Source organism: Lepidochelys kempii, chromosome 26, assembly GCF_965140265.1.
Source record: "Lepidochelys kempii isolate rLepKem1 chromosome 26, rLepKem1.hap2, whole genome shotgun sequence".
Classification (NCBI taxonomy): domain Eukaryota; kingdom Metazoa; phylum Chordata; order Testudines; family Cheloniidae; genus Lepidochelys; species Lepidochelys kempii.
In genome coordinates, this window is record NC_133281.1 from 14766646 (window position 1) to 14786599 (window position 19954).

General features: G+C 50.3%; 1 protein-coding gene across 14 annotated transcripts in view; it reads right to left on the reverse strand.

Annotated features, from left to right (window-relative positions):
• Positions 1 to 19954, reverse strand: part of KANSL3 (KAT8 regulatory NSL complex subunit 3) — a 76950-nt gene that overhangs the window by 14203 nt on the left and 42793 nt on the right. For 5 of the 14 annotated variants that reach the window (XM_073325073.1, XM_073325072.1, XM_073325070.1 and 2 more), the window contains 2 exons: positions 9645 to 9807; positions 4692 to 5394 (listed from right to left, as the gene is read on the reverse strand). The exons of 1 other annotated variant lie outside the window; for it this stretch is intronic. In XM_073325073.1, coding sequence (XP_073181174.1) covers positions 4847 to 5394; positions 9645 to 9807 — 711 coding nt within the window. In that variant the 3' untranslated portion in view covers positions 4692 to 4846. 8 more of the 14 variants (XR_012156282.1, XM_073325075.1, XM_073325079.1 and 5 more) reach the window with 7 other exon arrangements.

Below are 19954 nucleotides of genomic sequence, written 5' to 3' on the forward strand. Positions count from 1 at the left end.
AGATGGGGGGTTCCACGACCACCACTCCCAAGAGAAGGAGGCGGGTTGTGGTGGTCAGGGACTCTCTCCTCTGGGGGACTGAGTCATCTATCTGCCGCCCTGACCGGGAAAACTGAGAAGTCTGCTGCTTGCCGGGGGCTAAGATTCGCGATGTGACGGAGAGACTGCCGAGACTCATCAAGCCCTCGGATTGCTACCCCTTCCTGCTTCTCCACGTGGGCACCAATGATACTGCCAAGAATGACCTTGAGCGGATCACTGCGGACTACGTGGCTCTGGGAAGAAGGATAAAGGAGTATGAGGCGCAAGTGGTATTCTCGTCCATCCTCCCCGTGGAAGGAAAAGGCCTGGGTAGGGACCGTCGAATCGTGGAAGTCAACGAATGGCTACGCAGGTGGTGTCGGAGAGAAGGCTTTGGATTCTTTGACCATGGGATGGTGTTCCATGAAGGAGGAGTGCTGGGCAGAGATGGGCTCCATCTTACGAAGAGAGGGAAGAGCATCTTTGCCAGCAGGCTGGCTAACCTAGTGAGGAGGGCTTTAAACTAGGTTCACCGGGGGAAGGAGACCAAAGCCCTGAGGTAAGTGGGAAAGCGGGATACCGGGAGGAAGCACAGGCAGGAATGTCTGTGAGGGGAGGGCTCCTGCCTCATACTGAGAATGAGGGGCGATCAGCAGGTTATCTCAAGTGCTTATATATGAATGCACAAAGCCTTGGAAACAAGCAGGAAGAACTGGAAGTCCTGGCACAGTCAAGGAATTATGATGTGATTGGAATAACAGAGACTTGGTGGGATAACTCACATGACTGGAGTACTGTCGTGGATGGATATAAGCTGTTCAGGAAGGACAGGCAGGGCAGAAAAGGTGGGGGAGTTGCACTGTATGTAAGGGAGCAGTATGACTGCTCAGAGCTCCAGTACGAAACTGCAGAAAAACCTGAGTGTCTCTGGATTAAGTTTAGAAGTGTGAGCAACAAGAGTGATGTAGTGGTGGGAGTCTGCTATAGACCACCGGACCAGGGGGATGAGGTGGATGAGGCTTTCTTTCGGCAGCTCGCAGAAGCTACTAGATCGCACGCCCTGGTTCTCATGGGTGACTTTAATTTTCCTGATATCTGCTGGGAGAGCAATACAGCGGTGCATAGACAAACCAGGAAGTTTTTGGAAAGCGTAGGGGACAATTTCCTGGTGCAAGTGCTAGAGGAGCCAACTGGGGGGGAGCTTTTCTTGACCTGCTGCTCACAAACCGGGAAGAATTACTGGGGGAAGCAAAAGTGGATGGGAATCTGGGAGGCAGTGACCATGAGTTGGTTGAGTTCAGGATCCTGCCACAGGGAAGAAAAGTAAGCAGCAGGATACGGACCCTGGACTTCAGGAAAGCAGACTCCTTCAGGGAACAGATGGGTAGGATCCCCTTGGGGACTAACATGAAGGGGAAAGGAGTCCAGGAGAGCTGGCTGTATTTCAAGGAATCCCTGTTGAGGTTACAGGGACAAGCCATCCCGATGTGTCGAAAGAATAGTAAATATGGCAGGCGACCAGCTGGCTTAACGGTGAAATCCTAGCAGATCTTAAGCATAAAAAAGAAGCTTACAAGAAGTAGAAGGTTGGACATATGACCAGGGAAGAGTATAAAAATATTGCTCGGGCATGTAGGAATGATATCAGGAGGGCCAAATCGCACCTGGAGCTGCAGCTAGCAAGAGATGTCAAGAGTAACAAGAAGGGGTTCTTCAGGTATGTTGGCAACAAGAAGAAAGCCAAGGAAAGTGTGGGCCCCTTACTGAATGAGGGAGGCAACCTAGTGACAGAGGATGTGGAAAAAGCTAATGTACTCGATGCTTTTTTTGCCTCCGTCTTCAAGAACAAGGTCAGCTCCCAGACTGCTGCGCTGGGCATCACAACATGGGGAATAGATGGCCAGCCCTCTGTGGAGAAAGAGGTGGTTAGGGACCATTTAGAAAACCTGGACGTGCACACGTCCATGGGGCCGGACGAGTTGCATCCGAGAGTGCTAAAGGAATTGGCGGATGTGATTGCAGAGCCATTGGCCATTATCTTTGAAAACTCGTGGCGAACCGGGGAAGTCCCGGATGACTGGAAAAAGGCTAATGTAGTGCCAATCTTTAAAAAAGGGAAGAAGGAGGATCCTGGGAACTACAGGCCAGTCAGCCTCACCTCAGTCCCCGGAAAAATCATGGAGCAGGTCCTCAAAGAATCAATCCTGAAGCACTTGCATGAGAGGAAAGTGATCAGGAACAGTCAGCATGGATTCACCAAGGAAAGGTCATGCCTGACTAATCTAATCGTCTTCTATGATGAGATTACTGGTTCTGTGGATGAAGGGAAAGCAGTGGATGTATTGTTTCTTGACTTTAGCAAAGCTTTTGACATGGTCTCCCACAGTATTCTTGTCAGCAAGTTAAAGAAGTATGGGCTGGATGAATGCACTATAAGGTGGGTAGAAAGTTGGCTAGATTGTCGGGCTCAACGGGTAGTGATCAATGGCTCCATGTCTAGTTGGCAGCCGGTATCAAGTGGAGTGCCCCAGGGGTCGGTCCTGGGGCCGGTTTTGTTCAATATCTTCATAAACGATCTGGAGGATGGTGTGGATTGCACTCTCAGCAAATTTGCGGATGATACTAAACTGGGAGGAGTGGTAGATACGCTGGAGGGCAGGGATAGGATACAGAGGGCCCTAGACAAATTGGAGGATTAGGCCAAAAGAAATCTGATAGGTTCAATAAGGATAAGTGCAGGGTCCTGCACTTAGGACGGAAGAACCCAAAGCACAGCTACAGACTAGGGACCGAATGGCTAGGCAGCAGTTCTGCGGAAAAGGACCTGGGGGTGACAGTGGACGAGAAGCTGGATATGAGTCAACAGTGTGCCCCTGTTGCCAAGAAGGCCAATGGCATTTTGGGATGTATAAGTAGGGGCATAGCGAGCAGATCGAGGGACGTGATCGTCCCCCACTATTCGACATTGGTGAGGCCTCATCTGGAGTACTGTGTCCAATTTTGGGCCCCACACTACAAGAAGGATGTGGATAAATTGGAGAGAGTCCAGCGAAGGGCAACAAAAATTATTAGGGGTCTGGAACACATGACTTATGAGGAGAGGCTGAGGGAACTGGGATTGTTTAGTCTGCAGAAGAGAAGAATGAGGGGGGATTTGATAGCTGCTTTCAACTACCTGAGAGGTGGTTTCAGAGAGGATGGTTCTAGACTATTCTCAGTGATAGAAGAGGACAGAACAAGGAGTAATGGTCTCAAGTTGCAGTGGGGGAGATTTAGGTTGGATATTAGGAAAAACTTTTTCACTAGGAGGGTGGTGAAACACTGGAATGCGTTACTTAGGGAGGTGGTAGAATCTCCTTCCTTAGAAGTTTTTAAGGTCAGGCTTGACAAAGCCCTGGCTGGGATGATTTAACTGGGAATTGGTCCTGCTTTGAGCAGGGGGTTGGACTAGATGACCTCCTGAGGTCCCTTCCAACCCTGATATTCTATGATTCTATGGTGCGTGGCGACGGACTCTTTTGAAGAACCTTGTTACCATGGTTTGGAAAATACTGACCTCCACGGATGGGTGCATGAAGTGCCAAAATCGACACCAGATGCACCCTCAACAACCTAAGTACCAGATCTGACGACTGAAGATGTAACAGGTACATCAAGATGTCCTGGATATCAGCCAGCTTTGGTGGAACTCTGTGGACCAAGAACCATATAAAAAAATGCTTCCATTGGCCAAACAAGTTTTCCTGCTGTTGAGTAGAACCTGCCTCTGAACATCGCTCTTCCTCCTCATTTAACCACAGAGCAGCCATGCAGCGAGATGCAGAGAGCTGATCATGGGATGCAAAATCTGACCATGATGCTGAGTCAGAAGGTCAAGATGAAGAGGACGGGACATTGGAGGCTGAAAACACAAGAAGGTCGGAGAAGCAACATAGCCTATGCCATGGCTAAGCAAGGACGATGACCTTGGCACAGTACAATTTCAGTCTGAGGATGACCTAAGGGATGATCGGAATCAGAAGGAAAGTATACAGGAGTACCAGAACACTCCTTGCCTAAACACAGCCTGCACCTCATGCAAGGATCACTATTAGCAATCGCTCCGCGCTCTCAACAGCAGTGCTTGAACCGTGGTGAGGACATCACACAGGGCAATAAGTATCCCAACTACCGAGCTTAACTAACACTATCTAGGGTAAGGCTAGCTATCTAAAAGCTACACACACAAAGAGGAAAACAGACAGAGAAGCAGAGATGATAGCCACACAGGGCTCTGACTCCAGCCATGCATGGTGAGAAGGAACTGAGGGGGGGCTGGGCAGGACTGCCTCAAATAGCCAGGGGACGGGGTACAGCCCCAAGGCACAAGCACAGGCCCAACAGGTACTGCTAGGCAAAATTCTCCAATGTGCACACATGCCTGTGTGGAACACAGCTGCAGCTCCCCAAAGAAGAAGGGGATAGCATTTCCTTCACTCATAAGGTGCAGGGGGGCTCATTTGTTTGCAAAGCTCTGAAATCCTTCACTGAAAGATACTATAAAGACACAAAGCATAATTGCATTTTGATTTCCATTCCATGCTGAGAATCTACATCCCTCCTCCTCCTCTTCGGGCTACAGTGCAGGCAGTGATCAAAGGAGAAACGCTACAATGAAGAGATCACACGACTGAAAAAAAATAGTTTTATTAAACAGCAAGAGAAAACCCCAAACCAAAAGAAATGTCCATTTGGGCCCAGCATGGGCGCTGCACTCCCGCAGCCAATGGCGCTAGTTCATACTGAAGGCCAAACTCAAATTTGTGGCAAAGCGGTGCTCAATTCGCTATGGCTTCTGGCTGATCGTGGGCCCCGCTGTTGCGAGGATGGAGGGGCTGGCCAGGCTGCTGCCCAGCGTTATAAGCGTGGTGCCAACCCCAGCTGGCACCATGCCCTGTGGCAGCAAATGTCTATTAGCCAGAGTCTCCCTGGTGTGGATGATGGTGCTCCCATTGTCCACCACAGAGGGCACCTTCCCCAGGGTCTCCACTGCCCCAAGGGTGTGGCCGAACTTCTCTGCCCTGCGCCCCGGGGGCCCGTCGCCCTTTGCTGCCAGCGTGGAGGTCAGGATGACAGTCTTGGTAGCGTTCTGCAGGACGGGCCCCACTTTGGAATGCACCAGGCTGCAGTGGGGGCTAGCCGGCATCGCAGAGGTGAAGGTCACGGCAACGGGGGGTGAGCTGGAGGAGGATGACGAGCAGGCAGACGAGGGCGTCTGGATCCCCACAGGTTTCAGGGGGGCGCAGACAGCCTCAGCCATCACAGATTTGGTGAGCGCAGACAGCTTGGCGTCTGACATGACATACAGGGTTTTCATGGGGCTGGTGGTGGTCACTGCGGAGACAGAGGGACAAAGACAGCTTAGTGTTCCCCTCTGCTTTCCACCGTCTCTACAGGCCAAGCCCACAGCAGCTGGGGCAGAGTAACCAGGGTGTAAGCTGTGCATTGCTGCGGGCAAGTTACTTTGTAAACCACGGTATGTGCCCAGGTCAACCCCAGAGCCAGCAAGCGCCCTGGCGTGTTGTGGCCCCCTGGGACAGGCGCTTGGCACAGCACATGAATATTACGTCCTGAGTGCCAGACCAGGGACCACCTATGCCAGCTGCAAACCCAGAAGCAGCCAAGGATCCAAAGTAATCCTCAAATTGAAACCCTCTTGGATAAGAGGAGGATAGGTCTCCCGCAATAAAGGGGGCAGGAACACTCCTGGCCCACACTAGCGCCTTCCAGCCCACATACAGCACCTCTTGTCTGGGCCAGGCTAAGCTCCAGCCATGAAATCCGTGCTCTCCTGGTGGTTGCGCTGCTCCCTGAGCTCCGGGGAACCCCCAAAGCAACATGCACTATGCAACCGGGGGTACCAGTGCACAGCCCTCCATCCAGAGGATGGAAATCCCAATGCTAGAGGACAACAGCTGTGACCGAGACCCAGCACTGGCATGAACGTTCGCCTGCCTTGCCCTGGTGTGATGGTGCTGTTTCTCTGAGGGGGGTAGCGCTCCAGAGTCAGAATTGCCACCACGACAACAGCTCTCATTCTTAACTCACAGCTTGTCCTGCACTGTGTCTTTCTGGCAGGCTGATCAGATAAGAGCGGCCAGACTGGGTCAGACCAAAGGTCCTTCTAGCCCACTGTCCTGTCTTCCGACAGTGGCCAGTGCCAGGTGCCCCAGAGAGAATGAACAGAATGGGTAATCATCAAGTGATCCATCCCCTGTCGCCCATTCCCAGCTTCTGGCAAAAAGAGGCTCGGGACACCATCCCTGCCCATCCTGGCTAGTAGCCACTGATGAACCTCTCATCCATGAGCTTATCTAGTTCTTTTTTGAACCCTGGTATAGTCTTGGCCTTCACAACTTTCTCTGGCAGGGAGTTGCATGATCACTGCTGGTCTCCTGCGGGGGACAGGGAAACCATGGTAGGCTTGTGGGAAGATGTCAAGGCCTTTCCCCCAGCGATTTTGCCGAAGCTACATGTATTGCATAGAACCCATGGCCAGCAGTGACTGGTTCATCTCACTCACTGGCCTGAACACTGAGCCTATACTGGCTTGCGTTAGCTGAGCTCTAAGCAAAAGTCCTGTTAGCACAGGTCACCGTGCCTTCAGCTCCGCCTTGAGCAGCAGTGGTGTGAGGAAGAAGGAGAAGCTGACACGGAGGCTGCCCACTTTCTAGCCACATGCAAACCCCAGGAGGGAGCCGAGAGGCAGCTGAGATTGCCAGAGTAAGGAAGGAGGTCTACTTGGAGTTCTTCAAGGGAACAGCAGAAGTGCAAACGTACAGCAACTCAAATGCTGGAGGAAGACAGGAGCTCTTGCACAGACCAGAGGGAGCAGGGCACTCAAAGGAGGTTAGGCCAGGCAAGTACACTGAAACTGAGGTCAGCTGCAGAGTGGAAGGGTCAGATTCATGCCCCCATTACTATGCAGTGGCCCTGACCTATCCCACTGCACAGCACACTCCTCTGGTGCTTTGGCAAGCCATGCCCTTTGGGGGCCCAAACAGCATGGATTTGCCCACCCCCGGGTCCCCTTTCACATGCAGGTTCAGGAAAAGCCCTTGCTGTGGATCCACTGTCCTTCAAACCCTTGGCAGCAAAGTGGCTGCACACACAGGGAACAGCTCCAGGGCTGGAGCACAACACCACTGTTCTTCAGCACTGATCATGTCCAGCAAACGTGCTCCATCTTCCAGCCAGTGATGTCAAAGCACCTTCCAAGCTGATTAGCAGGGCAGGGATAGTCTTCTGGTTAAGGGACAGAACTTCAAGACAGGAGACCTGGGTTTTAATCCCTGCTCAAGGTGGCATGCCTGACCTTTGGCAAGTCACTCAACTCCTGGGGCTCAGCTTCCCTGTCTGTACTACACAGAAATGGTTGAGAGACTTAACTAGTGTTTGTGAAGTACTCTGAGACCACTGGATGGAAATCTGCTGTAGAAATGCAGAGTAGAATATAGGCAGATGATTTCACCATCACTCCAAATATAGCCACCTGAGTGGGACTATAGCAGCTGTTTAGGTCAGAGAGAGAACAAGATGACCACAGCCAACTAAAATAGCAGGGAGGGGACATTCAAATGAAATGACCAAATTTACATTTGGCCAGGACTCCAGAACTATTTCTATCGTTGTGAAAAGCGCTACCGGGGCTAGAAAGGCCACAGCGATCAGCCGAGGTCCTGTTCACCACAACGAAAGCTTTACAGCAGCCGGCCAGGTTGGGCACCAGCACTGGGGTCAGATTCACAGGGAGCAGAAAGTGCTACAGTGGCAATTATCTGGGACAAGATGAGCCCTCTTCCCCCACCACCTCACCTCCGCCCAGAGGCTCTGATCTCTTTGAGGCCAGGAGGCAGGATCTGGTGGAGTGAACAATATGAATGCTGTTGAGCGAGGAAGCTTCCTGCACGTGCTCAAGCCCGGGCTAGGCATCCTGACTGCAGGTTCCCTCAGCCATTGCCTTAACGCAGGAATAGTCTCATGCCACAAAGACAGGACCCTACCTGACTCCTGTCTCACTGAATAGTGCCCAGCTCACCACCCCTGGCATGCTGGGATGTCCCTAAGAGAAGGGCACTTACAGGCTTATCTGGGAGCACAAGGTCCTGACACAGAGAAAGTTGGAGTTCGACTTGCCTTGATTCCTAGTCCCCTGCTCAGGGTAAGGTTGCATGCCACCAGCCATCCCAAGGATCAGGAGCAACGTTTCCCCCTCCCTGCCATCACAAACACATCACACAACTCACCAAATTCACTGTGTGAGTAGCGCTCTCCTTTCTCTAAAGTCTCAATTTGGGGCCACCATTGGAGGCAGGGTACCAGTGAAGTTGAACCCAGAGATCTAAGCTGGTATGGAAAATCCTAGACTGCACTGTTGAAAAGCACTCCCCTGTCCTTCCATCTCTCATCCCCTGCCTCGCCCTTTGTTTTGCTTGTATTTCCCAGTTGGGCAGGGGTTTATTTCGACTGTAAGCTCTGAAGGACAGTGGCTGTATCTGCTGTGTGTTTCTCTGGAGCACCTACTGCGGTTCTGGCCACTAAACAAGCAACCAAGAATACACTAACTCTGCTACTGGGTTAACAGTCATCCAGGGCCATGAGTGACCCAAGAAAGCTTTCTGAAAACAACCACGGTCGCCCACTAGCTAAAGTACAAATAGCAAAGGGAAACACTTCAAGCTAGGAGAGAAAAAGAAAGCAGCGTTTTCCCACTGCCCTATTGCTCTCAGTGGGAGAACTGCTGGGGTTTGCGGTATGCAGTGATTCTAGCCCTGCAGGGACTGGGAGATCATTCGAGTACCAGGTACCAGCCTCTGTACAACAGCAGAGATTCCCAAGCGCTCCAGAGCCGTTTGTTTAGACCCTGGCACTTTGAGGAATCTGGCAGACACAGCTCCATTGTTTTCAAGTGGGGCTTTGTCCTGGCTCCTCATTTCGCCCAGAACGCTTATCATCCATCTGCCTCGAGAGCTTTTCTCTTCACTTTGAAACCAACAGGAAAGAAAGAATCAAACCAGCCGCGATGCAGCTTATCTTACCAAAGCATTTCAAGGATACAATAGAGGGCAGCTTGGTTATGTGGGTTTGGAGTCTCCCTGGGCAGCTGCAACCGACACACTCACTGAGCTGCAGGGGGTTGGATCCCTTCTCCCTAGTCTAGATCAACAATAACGCACAGCAGGGAGAAAGCGTTGAAAGCGTTGAAAGCGCACGCTTCGCACAAGCTGCAGGACAGCTGATCACAGCCAGCACAAATGCAGAACCTGAGGAGTTTGTAACTTTAGGCCATGGAGCTGAACTTAAAATAACTACCTAGGTGTTGGGGTTAATCGTCTCAGCTACACTGCTCTACAGCCTTCCCTTGCTCTGTCATGCCCAATAAAGTGCACACACGTACTCAAAGAAACCAGTTAAGAGGGGGATTGTGACTTTAAAAAAACCAACAAGATCGTTGGGCGTCCTGGCAATCCAGCCACGCCACCACAGCAACCCTGCGAGTCACCAGGCAGGCATGGCTCCAGCCCTTCCTCCACACTGACCCCAAGGCCTGGCTGCGTGTGCCCCAGAACTGCCATGAGCCTCACCTACAGGTGGCGTTGCTGCAGAGGTCAGGTGGGACGCGGGGTCAGCAGGAGCCATCTCTATGCCAGCCTGAGCCTTGCTGAGTTCCATCTGAGACAGCAGCTTGCCAGGAGGGGCGGCACTGGAAGCTGGGGTGCTCAAGTTCCCAACTGCACCACCTGGAGCCTGAAAGGGTTAAAGTAATTGAGACCCAACGGAAAAACTCACAGCACTCACAGGAGCTGGGAGTGTGATGCAGAGCGGGGACGCCGACCAGCCCTTCGCTAGCGGGGCTCTCTTTCCATTGCCTGTAACCTCTCTCAGCAGCTGGAAATTCAAATCCACTTCTCTACGTTTTAACCTTTCCTCTATGCCTCTTTTCCCTCCCTCTGACCAGTTACTTGTCAGCTGGAGGAGGACTCTGTGGAACAAGACAGAGCTCTGCAAAGACCTTCCTTAAATAAATTCAGCAATATCCCCATCAACCTTTGGGAGGGCGAGTTCAGCAGAGGTGACTGTGTCTTACCTAAGGCCTTATCCCCACCTCGACAATGACTCGATGGATGACCTTGGGCAAGTCATTTTCCCACTCTGTGCCTCGGTTGTAAAATGCAGCTAATACTGACCCATGTCCCTGGGGACTTGTGAGGCTTAACAAGAGATTCTGAGCACTCAGGGATCCTCTGTTGAAAGCAACGATGCGCGGTTACTGTCAGCTGTTAGGATATAGATATTCATGCCTGTCTGCAAAGGCCTGTACTTTAAGAATTTAGGTGTATTCTTATCACTTGGCTAGTTCTAGAGGTATAAAAGAAAGAATCAAAATCACTGTCTGCTGGTGTAAGGGCCTTCTCTTACTGTCACAGTCTGAGGCCCTGTTCTTAGGCTAAGGCCTTTGGCTAAGCAGCAGAGGCAGCCATAAGCTAGGAAGCGACCGGTGACATCCTCACATTCCAAACTAGTCACATTGAAATAAGGTGCTATTGGGCTGTTAGGAAAACAATCCTGTCCTGATAGTGCCTATCACCTCCAGAGAAAGGGAAGTGCCTAGAAAATGTAAAAGGAAACTTAGTTTGATAGCATCCTGTCTGGCAAGAACTCACTTTTCAATACTGGGATGTGAAATCCTCACTTCTGTATTGTTTTGTCATTATAGTTCCCACTTTGCTTTTGTTTGTCTGTATAATCTCTGTCTGGTTCTGTGATTGTTCCTGTCTGCTGTATAATTAATTTTGCTGGGTGTAAACTAATTAAGGTGGTGGGATATAATTGGTTACATAATCATGTTACAATAAGTTAGGACTGGTTAGTTAAATTTCAGGAAAATGATTGGTTAAGGTATAGCTAAGCAGAACTCAAGTTTTACTATATAGTCTGCAGTCAATTAGAAAGTGAGGGGGTGGGTGTGTGGGTGGGAGAGATGGGAACAGGGAATGGGGGTGGAGAAATTGGAATCATGTTTTGCTAAAGAGGGGAAATGGGAACAGGGAATAGGGGTAAGGAAATTGGAATAATGTTTTGCTAAGGGCAGGAATGGGAACAGGGACACAGGTGTAAGGCTCTGTGGTGTCAGAGCTGGGAAGGGGGACACTGAGGAAAGAAACTGGAATCATGCTTGCTGGAAGTTCACCCCAATAAACATCGAATTGTTTGCACCTTTGGACTTCGGGTATTGTTGCTCTCTGTTCATGCAAGAAGGACCAGGGAAGTAAGTGGGTGAAGGAATAAGCCTCCTAACATCAGGATGCTGCCAGCAGTGCAACACGACTGGAAGCAGCATGCTCACGTTCGCTTCTGCATCAGAAGAGCTCTCTGCTGGGCCGTGAAAGATGCACAAGTTCCCTTGGACATTCAGCCTGATGTCTGTGCAGAGCCCATTCAGTGGGAGACCTCTGGTCAGACGTCTAACCTTCCCAGCGCATGCCAGTAACTAACCAATTCGGGGATTCCTAAAGGGTCTATTAGGTATTCGGCTCACAGATGCACTGTGCCATCCACATCCAGAGTCACCCACTTGCATTCGCTTCAAGGGGCTGTCGAGACTGGAACTAACTGGCTGCCAGTTAGCAAACAGGTTGGTACACGCTGTATGGAAATCTGCTGCCATGAGCTGAGTCCAAGCGAACGTGTACAAACGTGTTGGATGACTCGAGTTACCCCCCTGTGCAGACAAACCCTCAGCGAGTGGGGGAGGGGTCTGCCCCTCGGTCCCATCTCAGAGTGGGCTTGCTTCCTCCAAGCAGCCCCACACTAACCCACGCCACCGGCAACTCTGTCAGGTCTGTCAGACCAAACCTTCCCCGGGGGCTTGGCAACTGCAAGCCACTGAGGCTGGAAGCTCCCACTTACACAACAGCACACTACCCCCTCCTCGTAGGGGGTCCCAAAGACACCCAGGAGGCCGTTCTACAGCTCCCCGCAGGCATGTGACCCTTCGCAGCCCTGTTCTGCAGAGAGGGAAACAGAGACACAGAGAAACTTGGTCCAGGTGTCTCAGCAGGTCAGCTGCCGAGCCAGGAACGGAACCCAGGAGATTTGCACTTTAACGAGCTGGCCCATTCCGTTAAGGAGCGCACACCCTGTGCACTGCAGATCACACCCAAGCACAGCGAGCCTGCTAGTAGCATCCCGAATCTATCATGTCTGATGAGAAAACGAGGAAGCATCTCTCACTAAGAAGAGCTTAGCGCCCACCCCGACAGACTGAGCTCTCTCCCTGCTGCCAGGCTAATTCTCCCTGATTACTAAGGTGATTTTCCAACGTGAAGCAGTTTTCTGAAGTAGCCCAGGCAGTGCCTGACTTGCAGGACATTCTGCAGACCTAAGAGTCTCTGCTTAGTGGTACCCAAGCTGATTTTCACACTATTAATTTAAATGGCTTTATCCAAACTGAGACAAAATGTTGCTTTAAAAGTCTTGCAAATTGCAAGACCCAGTGGCCGAACAGTTTATTGCTTTGCCAGAAATCCAGGTCCAATTCCTTTGGTCAGGAGGGTCTAGACTGCTCTGGAGGTAGAGGCTCAAATCCATAACCCCACGCACTGATGGGCTCTGAAGGAAGCAGATACCATCTAGATACCTCCCATTTATATAGCAGCTCCTCTTGCAGAGGAGGTTATCAGAGAACAGGTAAAGGCAAGACGAATCTTGGTGTCTTGAGCACTGACAACTGCACATTAAAGAGAAGAGGGGCTGCAATCTGCTCCATTTTAGGCAAGCTGGAGCAGACTCTGAAGGGCCTTAGATTCATAGATACAAAGGTCAGAAGGGACCATTATGATCATCTAGTCTGACCTCCTGCACAATGCAGGCCACAGAATTTCACCCACCCACTCCTGCAAAAAACCTCTCACCTATGTCTGAGCTATTGAAGTCCTCAACTCGTGGTTTAAAGACTTCAAGGAGCAGAGAATCCTCCAGCAAGTGACCCGTGCCCCATGCTACAGAGGAAGGTGAAAAACCTCCAGGGCCTCTTCCAATCTGTCCTGGAGGAAAATTCCTTCTTGACCCCAAATATGGCCATCAGCTAAACCCTGAGCATATGGGCAAGATTCACCAGCCAGATATTACAGAAAATTCTTTCCTGGGTAACTCAGATCCCACCCCACCTAATATCCCATCACAGGCCATTGGGCCTATTTACCATGAATATTTAATTACCAAAACCATGTTATCCCATCATACCATCTCCTCCATAAACTTATTGAGTTTAATCTTAAAGCCAGATAGATCTTTTGCCCCCACTGCTTTCCGTGGAAGGGTGTTCCAGAACTTCACTCCTCTGATGGTTAGAAAACTTCGTCTAATTTCAAGTCTAAACTTCCCAATGACCAGTTTATATCCATTTGTTCTTGTGTCCACATTGGTACTGAGCTTAAATAATTCCTCTCCCTCTCCAGTATTTATCCCTCTGATATATTTAGAGAGAGCAATCATATCTCCCCTCAACCTTCTTTTAGTTAGGCTAAACAAGCCAAGCTCCTTGAGTCTCCTTTCATAAGACAAGTTTTCCATGCCTCGGATCATCCTAGCAACCCTTCTCTGTACCTGTTCCAGTCTGAATTCATCCTTCTTAAACATGGGAGACCAGAACTGCACACAGTATTCCTGGTCAGGTCTCACCTCTCCAGCGCATCATCAAGGATCTACAACCTATTCTGAAGGACAATCCCTCACTCTCACAGACCTTGCGGGACAGGCCAGTCCTTGCTTACAGACAGCCCCCCAACCTGAAGCAAATACTCACCAGCAACCACACACCAAAAACACCAACCCAGGAACCAAACCCTGCAAAAAACCCCAGTGCCAGCTCTGTCCACATATCTATTCAAAGGACACCATCATAGGACCTAACCACATCAGCCACACCATCAGGGGCTCATTCACCTGCACATCTACCAATGTGATATATGCCACCATGTGCCAGCAATGCCCCTCTGCAGTGTACATTGGCCAAACCGGACAGTCTCTACGCAAAAGAATAAATGGACACAAATCTGACATCAGGAATCAGAACATTCAAAAACCAGTAGAACACTTCAATCTCTCTGGTCACTCAGTAATAGACCTAAAAGTGGCAATTATTCAACAAAAAAACTTCAGAAACAGACTCCAACGTGAAACTGCAAACTGGAATTAATTTGCAAAGTGGATACCATCAGATTAGGCCTGAATAGAGACTGGGAGTGGTTGGGTCACTACAAAACCTAAACTTAATTTCCCCAATACTAATTTCTCCCTACTGTTACTCGCACCTTCTTGTCAACTGTCTGACCACTCTCTTACCACTTCAGAAGTTATTTTTCCTCCCTTGGTATCCTGCTGTTAATTGCTTTATCTCATTAGACTGACCTCACATTTGGTAAAGCAATCCCCCCTCTTTAATGTATTTATACCTGCTCCTGTATTTTCACTCCATGCATCTGATGAAGTGGGTTCTAGCCCACAAAGGCTTATGCCCAAATAAATGTGTTAGTCTCTAAGATGCCACAAGGACTCCTTGTTGTTTTTGCTGATACAGACTGACACGGCTCCCACTCTGAAACCTAAAGCCAATAGAGCGCCTCATACTCCTTTATGGCTTTTGCAACTGAAACAAAGCCAGTGTCATAAGCAAACACCAACAAGTCACGATCCCCTTCATCTTCCAACAGCACTGGTCTCCACTGTCAACCCCCGTGATGCCAGCATTAATCATGTGCCACTTGGACTGCGTTTCCTATTATTTAACCAGTACTGAATCCTGAAAACCTGCATCCCATCTAGATTCCAGCTGTAACCTGGACAGGGGACACTGGCCCAACAGAACTGCCTTCCGAGCAAAACTTTCATAGATTCCAAGGCCAGAAGGGACCATTGTGATCATTTAGCCTGACCCCTTGTAGAGCACAGGCCAGACACCTGCCCCACAATAATCCCTAGAGCAGATCTGTTAGAAAACGTCCACTGTCAATCTCCATCAAAACCCTCGGTAAGCTGTTCCAATACTTAATTACTCTCGTTAAAACTTTACATCTTATTTCCATAGAGGTTGAAGAAGAACTAGCCAAGCCCCAGTAATTAGGTGAAACCTTGGGCAATCCAAAGCTTTAGCCCTATTACAGATACAGGTTTAGAGCGGAAGGCTGCACTTCTCAAAGGGGACCAAGAGTCCAACTCCTAATGACTTTCAACTCCCTTAGACCACCCAGCTGTATTGGAAAAACGGCCTTTGTTCTTTGTGGTTATTTCCCTTAGTCTTTTATCAAGAAGAGGTGCTGTCAAACAGAATTACACATTCTAATGGCAAATGTAAGTCAATTACATTAATGGATATAATTAGAGCAGTTGCTGAAATACATAACTCATGACATTAAAAGAATTCTCCATGGACATTAACACAATGAAGCACTGCCTTAAACACACAAACCCAACAATGTAAGTCAAACTCACAGCTTAGAATTAAGCCTCAAGTCCCACCTTGCAACAACGCATGGAGTTAATCTATGCCTGAAAATGTCATGGGTTTGTCAGACTAATAATCTAGTTATTGTTCTGCCATGTTTGTTTAGGGTGCCCCAATGCAGGTAACGAAGTAGAAAGGAAAACATGCTATTTCTGATCACTTCTTCAACCAGCCTTGGAAAACCAGAGACTGACTCAGGCTTACACAAGGAGATTTTGACCTACAGGGCAACAGAACTGGATGCGACTCAGACAGACTGATCTTCAACACTGGAAGAGGATTTATGGTGAGTGCACACAATGTCACACGAGGAGCTATCATCACCATCTCCACATTCCCTTCACGAGATTCAGCGTTGACACAGAGATACTAACTCCGGAGACACTTACAGGCCACCTCATGCCAGCAAACTGACACTGAATAGAGAGGTGAAGGGACCAGGTGCTCCCACCGCCTGGCAAGCTGGAGAACAGCCACCAAGCATTTACAAGGCACATTGGAGGAATGTCTATGTGTGGAAATTACTGATAAAAAAGTACAGTGCAGATCCTTATGTAACCAGAAACAGGCCCAGGACTTACAAACGCTTAATGTACCACTTCCACTGACAGAGCCTGAGGGCAGCTTCCAGCGACACCCTCGCCCACATCTGTGGGCCTCAAGTGGCTCAGAAGTTCCTTCTCTCTGAAATCCCATGATGAAGGAGCAGTGCAAAGCCAAAGCAATTTCTCTGCCCCCACCTCCATGGGGCTCCCAGCTGGAGGCAGCCATGGGTCACAGCAACTGTTCTGAGAGGAGCGGGCTTCAAACTGGACCGCTCAAAGTCCCCAGTCACAGTCTGCTTTCCTGCATCCCCTATGGCAGGGCCATCTGCACGGAACTTGCATTAGTGACACCGAAAACAGGGAACTCAACTGTGCGATAAGGAAGACCCCCTCACAGTCAGGAGAAACATTTTTCCCTGGGATCCTCATCCTCCATCTTCTGGATGCAAGGAGAGCAACTGGCATCAGCCTTTGGTGCCAGCGTGGTCCGAATAGATCTCTGTTTCCATTACGCACTAAGTACTGACAAGCTGAGGTTGTCTCGTCAGCAAACATCATTCCTGCCGGAGTCTGCAGGCTGCGTCCTGGGGGCCTGTATCCTAGGTGCCAGGCCTCCCTGGTATGGTTGAAAACGGGGGGCAGAAAGCACTGGTGAAGGGAGCTGGGGGAAATTCAACACAGGGCATTTTGGAAACATGCTAATAGAGTCCGTCCCCTTCTGCCATGTCACTTTCCCGGGGGACTCTGCAGAAAAGTCTGCGTGTTTAGGATCCTGGGTTGTTCCATGGGCTGGCTCAGGAAATGCTGCACTGGGACAGATGCAGCGCTGCAGCCGGGCTGCTGCCGCCGTGTTCACACTTCCTAGAGTGACAGAAGCGGGTCTTCCAGTGCTGTACTAAACCCACCTCTTCTGCCGACCTAGTGGTGTCCACACCGGGGCTTGGGGCGGCTTCATTACACTGCACAGGATGCAAAATTCTGTAATTTTGTAGTTCAGGCAACGTAACGCTGTAGTGTAGACCAGCCCTTAGTAACCAACTTCGATTTCCCTGGGCCTTGCTGGGCCCTCCCCCAAAATCTCCCCAGGAAGCAGCCTGAGTTTGAAACATTGAGATTTGATACTGCAAATACTGCGTCCACCTCAATGTCTGTGCAGCACCTGGCACAACAGGGCCTTCCACCGTAATTTAAGGATTAGAATAAGGAAAATAATATAAAACAGAGGAAACAAATCAACCCAATACAGAAGCCTTGGCATGCTGCTAATCCCCTTGCTCAGCCCAGACAGTGACAGCCTCTGTAATACTGCAGTAAATATGTCCCTTTCCGGTGCAGGTAAATAATGTGCACTATTTGCAAACAGCTCTTTGGCAGACCTTTAATCAAATACCAGTTTGTTATGAAGGATCTTTGCAGGAGCCCACGCCAGTGACCTGTAATTCAGAGGGGTGTCTTCCCACATGTTCCTGTGTTCAATGGTAGTTTTCAGGAGCTACCTCAACAGCTGAAGTTAAACTCAGCCCTGACTCTTCCACAGATGCCTTGTAAAAATGTTAACAACGTCACTTGTGTCTCTCTTGGCTTTCAGAGAGATCTGAAATCTCGCCCAAGATTTCTCTCCAGTCTTTTGCTGCTTTTTCCCAAATTCTTGAGGTGGTTCCCAACAGGCTTGAGGGCTCTTGGTGTCCCTTTTTGACCTCTAGAAGCAACACATTCACAAACACAGGAACTTGGACTGTCTTGCTCTTTTATATGGCAGGTGCCCAGTAGATAATTGGTTTCGAAGAGTCTGAGTAATACCCAAACCTCAGCCAGACAGGCCTCGGAAGTCTCACGGGGATCACGGTGCAAGCCCCCTCCTTGCCAGTCACACCTTCCTTACCCTGCAGTTTCCCTATGTCAAAAGACAAAACGGAGAGGCAGACCCAGGTTGCTCTAGCCCTGACACAGGCCTTCAGCACCAGCACCCTGCGATGCAGCATCTGACGGGGGCAGCTGAGCCAGTCAGGAGGGGCTCACACGGAGCACAGCACAATCCGTTAAGATTCTCACTTGGCTCCTGCACTTCCTCAGTTTGCAGAGCAGGGCCTAAAGGACAGGCGTGGCTGTCACCGAGTCAGCCCTGGGGCTCAAGTGGGAGCAACTTGTGCTGTGGTGCTGAAGGCCTTAGGGTTCCGGTGCAGCGTGGGGCTCGGGTCACTTGCAGGTTTAAACTAGCGTAAATGGTGGTTCTCTGTAACTTGACCTCTTTAAACCATGGTTTGAGGACATCAGCAACTCATCCAGAGGTTCAGGGGCTGTTACGGGGTGGGTGGGCGAGGTTCTGTGCCCTGTGATGTGCAGGCGGTCAGAGTAGATGATCCGAATAGTCCTTTCTGACCTTACAGTCTATGAGGCTTGCAACTTTGCTGATGGTGCCCAGTGGGTGAGGGTCTCTGGCCTGGGTTAGGCAGCTCAGGCTGGAATGCGCAAAATGGTCCTTTCTGGCTTTGACATCTGCAAATCTACGTCTCAACTGCAAACTGACGTCTGCCCTGGAGATTTCATCTTCTTCTTAACATGTTCTAACTGCTCGTTTCCTTTCTGAACTCGGACTTGGGCTGAAATTTGCCACTGCAGATCTGAGATCACAAGCCTGGAACATCTGACACCGTTAACTGCTTCTTCACTAAACAAATCTGCCTCTAACCTGGCAGCTTGTGTTCTGAGTTCAGCCCCAGGACAAGACACAGCTGGGGGCTGGGAGGACGGTGCCCTGAGTCTCTTTCCCAGGGAGGGAACTTGACAGGTCAAGAGTCTGCAACCTTCTTCCAACAGCAGCAGGGCTCACTCCTGTCACAGTGAGTGAAAAAATCCCAAGGGAGATTTGTCATGAAAAAATGTTACTTTATGGCAGTGTTTTTCAACCTTTTCGATACCAGGGACTGGCTTGCCACCTTCCTAAACCATGTCAGGGAGCTCTCGGGACCAGCACCAGCCTACAGACCGGTCACTGACGAACACTGCCCTAGAGAACATGATAAATGCTGAACAGTCCCACCTCACTGGGTCCTGCCACCTGCATGGGGAAGTGTTGGGACCTGTGGAGGAGATGACAGTATGGAGACACTGGTGTTACCCACAGACACCTGCCAGTCATTAGCCATCCGGGTGCCTGGTCTCAGTTCAGGGATCTGAAGGCTTGAGGCACCAAGCTCCAGGCACAGGATGGGGTGCTGTGCCGCCCCGCCGCCCCGACCTCACTCTTGTTTGACCCTTTGTTGAAAGAGATGCAGCAAGAGGCTCTGGAGTAGAGTCCTGTAATCTGACTTGACCCCAGCAGACCTGACTACAAGCTTCCGGAGGGAGAGCAGGGCTGGAGGATAATTAGCCCTGCGGCTTGAAGGAGGAAACAAAGTACGGAAAACGGCGTCTGGGCTGGCAGCTACACCCTTGCAACCCCTGGGACTAGCTACAAGCGCCAGGGTCGGGTATGAAAACAACCACAGGCCGGGTTTGGATTGTCTGTGGTCTAGTCAGGTTCGGGTCAAATTGGGCCCAAACCGACCTCAGCTCTGGAGGGAGCCCCTTTCTGCCTTCCTCGTCACAGAGCAGGGTCTACAAACACCTCTCCAGAAAGCCCCAAGTGTCAGAGGGACATTAAACAGGGGCTCCCAGGCTGACACCAACTCCAGGTGTTTGGATCCAAAGTAACTGCTGTGGTTTGGCATTTCCAGTTGATTAAGTGCAGCTGTGAGGTAACATCAGATACACTGTTTGGGTGGAGGCCTCTGCGTTTGTGGCAGGAGAGGACGGATCTATCTTCAACCACTGTCCTACTACGCCCCTTTCTGCCCAGAAAGCG